The sequence below is a fragment of the Arachis ipaensis genome, chromosome B09 (assembly GCF_000816755.2).
Source record: "Arachis ipaensis cultivar K30076 chromosome B09, Araip1.1, whole genome shotgun sequence".
NCBI classification, from domain to species: Eukaryota; Viridiplantae; Streptophyta; class Magnoliopsida; order Fabales; family Fabaceae; genus Arachis; species Arachis ipaensis.
The window spans coordinates 24,507,873-24,515,334 of record NC_029793.2 but is presented as its reverse complement, the minus strand read 5'-3'; the positions used below and the strand labels follow the sequence as shown (position 1 = coordinate 24,515,334).

Below are 7,462 nucleotides of genomic sequence, written 5' to 3'. Positions count from 1 at the left end.
ATAGACCAGTATAAATTGGTAGATGATGCTAAAGGTGAGCAGAGAATGTTGTCCTCTGAGTTAATAGATATATTATCTATTCAAAACATGGTTTGCAATTCCTGTTTACGCTGTGACCATAGTAAAGATAATTCTGACCTGGCTGTTTTTGTGGTTAGCTGGTTTATTTATTTTTTGTTTTACTTTTCCTGTAGTTTCAGTTTTTACGTGTTGACAAGAGGCAGGAGTTATTAGGTGTAATTTCTTAATTTCTTAATTTCTTAATGTGTTGACAAGAGGCAGGAGTTATTAGGTGTAATTTCTTAATTTCTTAATTTCTTAATGTGTCCTACCATGCGCCTGTTTATGTTTGAATCCTTGAGTTAGCTTCAATTCAAGTACTTGAAACCTTTCGTTTTTTGACTCTTTGCTCTCTGCATTTGGTTGATAACCAAAAGTGTTTCTGCTATTTATTTGACAGATAATTTCGTACTTGTTGAAGAATAAAATGGGATCTTACTGAGATATTAATTACAGAATTGAGATACCGGATATTTTTGAGGCATTGTTCTCTCCTGGTTAATGGAACCATGCTTAACCAGCATGTGTTTGGGGTTTGCTTGATAATTTTTGGGCAAAGCATGTGGTTGAATTGATGAATTCTACCGAAACTGGCGACTGTTTTGTACGAAGGTCTGAGGCATGGTTGTACTACATATTCGCATAACCAAGTAGGGAATTCAGAAATGATCATTGGCATCACTTGTAGTTTTTGCCTGCTGTATCGATCAATTCTTGACTAAGGAAAGATTAAGGCCATCATTATGAAATTAAAGAGAGTTGTATCCTAGCCCTTCCCTTTTTCTCCCCCGATGTTATTTGCTTGTTTCCCTCACTTAAATCATACCTTTAAGCCCACTGAGTGTGATATAAGATGATCAATAGCAATCTCATCTCATAACCCAAAAATTCAGGTGTTATTTTGTTTCTTTTTTATTTTTTTAATAGACGAATTCTGATTTTTCTAACCCAAAATTCAGGGTTTTATTTTTAATATTTTTCCCTCAATAAGATGGCAGCCGATGACTCCTTTAGGTTTTTGTTGGGCACGGAATCGGTACGTGAGATACGTTTGTGACACCGAAATGCCAAAAATTTATTTGGCTCACTGGTCAGTTAGGTAGTGTAAAATAAGAATGTTTTTATGGGGTTTTTTCTGCAATTGCATAGAAAATAGAGAGGTTATTTTTTAATTTTTTTTAAATTGCAGTTTATGTCTGTTCACTTTTGATAAACCAATTTAATTAGTTCTGCTTAGTAACTGGCCATAGGGTTTGTAAGGTGACGCCCTCCAGCTACATATTTGAACACAACGGTACTGACTTCCATTCTCGACAGTCTTTGGTAGTTGATGGCATCGTCGTCTCAATGGAAAGAAGGTATATATTGTATTATTACTCTACACTTGATTTTTAAATATCCCCTTTTGTTTTTCCAAATTTTGTCAACTTTGTTCAAGGATATTCCTGTGTGTGTTTTGCTGAATTACTGTATTGTTATTTGGCAAAGGGTTGCTGTGCATGAAGATATCCCTGCGGGCTTGCGTCTCGCCGACAAAGCAGAATTGTACGACGGAGCAGACCATGGAGTTGGATCAGTCGAGGGTGAAGGCTTGTAGGGATGGAGTCAGACGAGTATGAGTTACACGAAGATGAAACAGAACACGACTATCTTGGAGAGACCGATGGCGACAATGGAGATGGGGTTGAATTGGAAGACAATTTGGACGGTATCGGAGGAATGTATGACAATTTTGCGGATGATGACTTACACGCTGATAATTCTGGCGAATTGCTAGGTTCAATTGATTTTGTGAACCTGAGTAGGGTGGAAGTCGCTTTAATTTCGCAGATGTTAACATTGCATTTGACTTCTACCAGGCATATGCAAAGCACCATGGTTTTAGCAGGAGACATTACAGGAGCAAAAAATGTAGCGAAGTAAGGATAATATAGGAATTTGTGTGCCACCGAGAAGAATTCAGATTGCTGAAATTCTACTCAATTCCTAACCGGCAAAAGAGGCCAAGGGCCGAGACACGGTGTGGATGCCATGCAAGGATGCATGTTCGCATGGACGATGAATCAGGATGTTGGTACGTTGCGTACTTTTCAAACGAGCATAACCACCCCGTTTTCTATTTGTGTTTTTCTTCCATGCTCCCAAGCCATCGGAGGATGAGCTAAGAGGACATTGAGCAAATGAACGACATGCACAAAGGGGATATTTCCGTATCACGAATCCACGGTTTTATAGTGAGTCTAGCCGGCGGGTATCATAATGTCCCCTACACAACAAGGGAGATGCACAATGTAAATGTGAAGCAACGAAGGGAGGGTGGTCTAGATGCGGAATCGTGTTTAAAGTATATCTGCGAGTGTAAGACAAATGATCCAGCATTGTACTACAAAATTGTTGACCGGGAGAGGGTGTGACTAGGGGTGGAAACAGGCTAGGTCAGGCCAGACTTTAATTTTAACAAGCCAGACCTATAATAGAGTATATTGGTCTAAGCCTGGCCTGTAGCCTGGTATAGACTTTTTAATGAGTACTGAGTCTGGTCTGTTGTTAAATCTAGCCTGGCCTGAAGCCTGTCAATAGGCCTGTTTTTTTTTTTTTTTTATAATAATTAAGCTAATAACTACTTAAATCAAAATACAGTAAAAAAAATGTTGAACAATTAATGGATTAACCCTCCAAACTTGAAAGTGATTTAATCTTCCTGTTCGAACATCTTGAAAAAAAAAGCAAACATACACATATCATTAGATTTTTAAATAATATAAATGCAACAAATACTTTTTTTATTAGTAACAAAAAGAATGTTCAAAATAAAATTGTGGTCATAATCTTAGTATAAATTATATGATACCTCATTTATATATCATGAAATTCAACTTTATTATTCTAACTACTCACATCATACCAATATCAATGTTCTCACATTTAAAAAGAGAAAATATTTTCTATAACATAGCTACTTAGTCAAAAAGAGAAATATTAGAAAGTTGATTTTTACATTTGGTTTTTTCTTCAAACCATACTTGTTCCGAAGCCAATCTCCTCCACAAATGAGAACTTCAATGGATTCTTGATTTAGTCGAGAACGATATTAATCAATAACTCTTCCTCCAGCACTAAATGAAGACTCTGAAGCCACTGTTGAGACATGAATTGCTAATATGTCCGCTGCCATTTTAGATAAAATCTTGAACTTGAGGCTATTGTTTTTCCACCACTCCAAAGCACTAAAAGACTTAGAATTGCCTTCAGGAATGTAAGCACTCTCATCAAGATAAACTTCTAATTCTGATTTTGTTGGATGAATGGCTTCTTTTTTCCGAACCATATTCAACATTTCATCAATTCCACTAATTTCAGAACTAACCAAATTAGAAGAAGCAACTAGACCATTAGTGTTAACTCCACTTATTATTGTATCACCATGACACTCTTCAGCATATTCATCATACATTTCTTGCAATGTATTCTTCACTTTTTCAATATTTTCAGCAGCCACATGCTCAGGTTTGTAAATTAAAGGAAAACAGAATTTAATAACATGTAACTTGCACCTAGGATCCAAAACACAAGCAAGAGACATTACCATATTGCATTCTCCCTAATATTTGTCAAATTTTTCTTTCATTGAGGTTGCCATTTCTCTCATGAAGGAATCTCTATCTTCAATAGCTTCATCAATTACTTGTTTCACTCTCCAAACTTCAGGAAGGTACAAATTTGCAGTAGGATACTCACTACCAGAAATGACATGAGTAGCAAGATTAAAAACTTTTAAAAGTTTGCAAATCTTCTCAACTTTCCTCCAATCCTCTGATGATGGTTCGTAACTATAGTGGGGTTTTCTTTCTTTTTATAAACAGCAAACACAGATTTAAACTTCAAAGCCACAGATAACATGTTGTAAGTAGAATTCCATCTTATGGGACAATCAATGATGAGTTTTTTCTCCTTCAAACGCTTGTTCTCAGCAATCTCAACAAATGTTTTAAATCTTGAATCATTAAAATTAACATACTTGACACTCTCACAAACTTTGTGAATAATACCTTTAATTTTACCTAGCACATCTTGTACCAACAAATTCAGAATGTGTACACATCACCTAACATGAAACAAACTACCACCAACAGGTAATGAGTTGTTATCTGAAATAGTATCCTTAAGAGCCCTTAGACATGAATCATTATAGGAAGCATTGTCAACAGATACTGAGAAGACTTTGTTTTCAATTTCCCAAATCTTCAAATACTTGAAAATAGCATCTGCAACATCGATGCCACGTCTAGGAGCAGGTACCTGAACAAAACTCAAAATCCTTTTTTGAAGATTCCACCCTGCATCAATAAAGTGACCTGTGATAACCATATATTCAAAAATTTGATGGCTTGATCTCCACATGTCAGTTGTCAAATTTATCTTCCTAACACCTTGTAACAAAGTCTTCAATTGTTTCTTTTCTGCCTCATATATCGCCAAGCAATGACTTCGAGCAGTTTTGCGAGGAATTTTATGAAATTCAGAATTAGCGTATTGGAAGCCCCACATCCAAACTTCATCCTCAACAATGCTAAAAGGATGCTCATGAACCATAATTGCTATAGCAATTATTTGTCTCATCTTCTCTTGAGAATATCTTGCACCTGGTGTCACAAATGGATTAACACTTGAATTGGAAGGTTGAAATGGAATCAATGGTTGCTTCTTTTGTGCAGCAACATGCAATCTCCTTTGTAAGCAACTACTAGACTGCCTCCATAAATGTGAAGTACTAGCTCCTTTTCCAGCATAAGAAAACACAGATTTGCAATACTTGCAAATAGCTTTTGTACCTTCAGAATTTTCAACTTGGTCAAAATCGTCCTAAATTGGTGAAGTCTTCTTCCTTTTTTTTGTAATAACAATTTCATTACTACCATTTTCTTCAGTGACTGGTTGACTTGTAATAGTTGTTGTCTGTGTTGGTGCTGATGTAGTTGTTGGTGTTGTAATGGTGTATCTGTTGTTGGCATTGTTGGTACTGACCAATTAATTTCTTCTCCATTTAAAGAAATAGAATTGGTCAACGAATCACTTGGAGTTACAGATTCAGCCATTTCTAAAACCTATTGTAATGCCTAAACAAAAATTAACAGATAACATTATCTCATGATTTTTTTTACTTTCATTATATCAATGGCATAAAGTAAGAACCTTTTAATGAAAAAAAATTGATAAAATTTTATGTTCGAAAAAGTAGAAACAATATCACAATACAAACGAAAAAATTAAACTTAAAAAAGATCTTTGACAGAATAAAACCCTAATTGATGAAAAAATAATTAACATTATAACAAAAAATATAAAAAACAACAAAATAAAAAATAATGACATGAGAAAGAAGAAGAAGTACCTGCAGTCAAAGGAAGAAGATGAAGAGGATGGTGGTTTGTAGTCTGGTAGAAGAGCGTGTAAAGTGGAGAAGATAAGAGAATGACTGTGTGTATGTTTATTTCTTTATTAATGTGGAGGAAAAGTTTTTAGAATTATTTTATTTGATTGACTTTTGATATTCCAACATCAAAGATTAAAGATATTAAGTAATAAAAATACACATATATTATTAAAGAGACAAATAACTTAGTGGATAAAGGTATCTTCATATGATAGAAGACCCAAGTTCAACTCCTTCTAATAGCATTTTTACTAGTATAATAAAACTATATATATGTATTTGCAGGCCTAACAGGCTATTTTAAAAGCCTAGGCCTGGCCTTTTAAAGAATATAGGCTTTTTTAATAGCCTGAGCCTGGACCTATTTTCTATCAGGCCAGGTCAGGCTAGGCCAAATACAGGCCAGGATGCAGGCCCCTGGCAGGCCGCCTGGCCTATTTTCACCCTAGGTGTGACAACATTTGTTTTGGTGTGATAGCACTAGCCAAATTGATTACCAGGTATTTGGAGATGTCGTTGCATTTGATGCAACGTACAAGAAAAACGTTTAACTTTCACCTTTGGTAGTCTTCTTTGGTGTAAATTACCAAAACCAAACGGTTGTCTTTGTCATTGCACTCGTGGCCGATGAGAAAGAAGAGACATATGCCTGGTTGCTTCAACAGTTGCAAATAGCAATGAAGGGGAAAACTCTTGTGTCCATAATAACCGATGGTGATAGGCAAATAAAGTCTGCGATCGAGCAAGTTTTTCCAAAAGCACACCATCGAGTATGTGCTTGGCACATCCTCTAAAACACTTCGAGCAACATCGGAAAGCCTAACTTCACAAGGATGTTTAAGAATTGCATGCTTGGCGAGTACGAGGTCGGAACAATCCAGAGAAAGTGGTTTGAGATGCTGGAGCAATTTGGCGTAGGCGATAAGAGATGGGTACAAGACATGTACGAGAGAAGGCATAGTCGGACAACCGCACACATACGAGAAAAGTTTTTTGCTGGCTTTCGCACAACCTCAAGGTGTGAGGGTTTGCACGCCGTGATATACTCAAGTATCGATACAGTTACACTGATTTTTTTACATCATTACCATCGACGCTTGATGTTTGTTTGTGCAAAGGAAGTGGAAGCTGATTTTGAGTGTGCAAAGGGTGACCCTGTGATGACCACTAACCTGAAACAGTTGGAGGGTTATGCAATTGAGAATTACACTTGGTTAATATTCTATTTGTTTGTTCCCATTCTTAATAGGGCCTGTGCAATGAGGATGGTTAATTCTAAAGACAACGGTTCGTATTTTATCCATCGTCTTTAGATAGGCACTTCGGAGAAAGATTGGCGTGTGGTTGCAACATATGAAATGAGTGAGGTCAGATGCACGTGTATGAGAATGGAATATTTCGGGGTCCCTTGCGAACATATAATTGTGGTGCTTGTTCTTAACAATGTTCATGAGAGCCTAAGGTCTCTGATATTGCTGAGATAGACTAAGGATGCGAAAGTGAGGGCGATGCAGTCGACCGGCGTAATTTGGAATTCTGTACGAGTAACACAACACTGGTACATGATGGATTAGTATAGAAAGTGTGCAAAAAATTGCTTGTCACAGCACTCAAAATTTCCAGTTTGCACGAGACATTGCCATGCTGATGTTGAAGCACTTCAAGAACGAAGATGTAGCCGACACCAGTTTTCTATCTAAGGGGCCCTCCAATGAAGGTGGCACGAAGTCAGCACGAAATCTCTGCAAGCCAAGACAAAGGGTAAGGTGCTAATGGTGGCAAGAAAACCCAACGTTGTCGTTTGTGCCGGGAGGTGGGACACAATAGGACGTGTCTAGACTGTTGCACATTAGAGTCATCAAGCGTAGTTGCAGATGACCTGGATTTCATGGATACTGAAATGGTGGGTTAATCATTTTTAAGCTGATTTAGTTAACTGTTATGCCTTAATAATTTGGTTTTTACATT

General features: G+C 36.8%; 2 protein-coding genes across 5 annotated transcripts in view; one reads left to right on the top strand and one right to left on the bottom strand.

The window, feature by feature from the left end:
- The window catches only part of LOC107618418 (L-cysteine desulfhydrase), a 6,583-nt gene extending 4,448 nt beyond the window's left edge, over positions 1–2,135 (top strand). The window contains exons 2-3 of one of the 4 annotated variants that reach the window (XR_002354768.1): positions 1,378–1,418; positions 1,549–2,135. The gene's annotated coding sequence lies outside the window, so the exon portion shown is untranslated. Of the gene's footprint in view, positions 1–460; positions 971–1,297; positions 1,419–1,548 lie in introns of those variants that run through there. The other 3 variants (XR_002354767.1, XR_001615227.2, XM_016320475.2) reach the window with 3 other exon arrangements.
- On the bottom strand, positions 3,152–3,675 carry LOC107615267 (zinc finger BED domain-containing protein RICESLEEPER 2-like). The gene has a single exon (XM_016317358.2). The coding sequence runs from the start codon at positions 3,647–3,649 to the stop codon at positions 3,152–3,154; it is 498 nt and encodes a 165-aa protein (XP_016172844.2). The 5' UTR covers positions 3,650–3,675.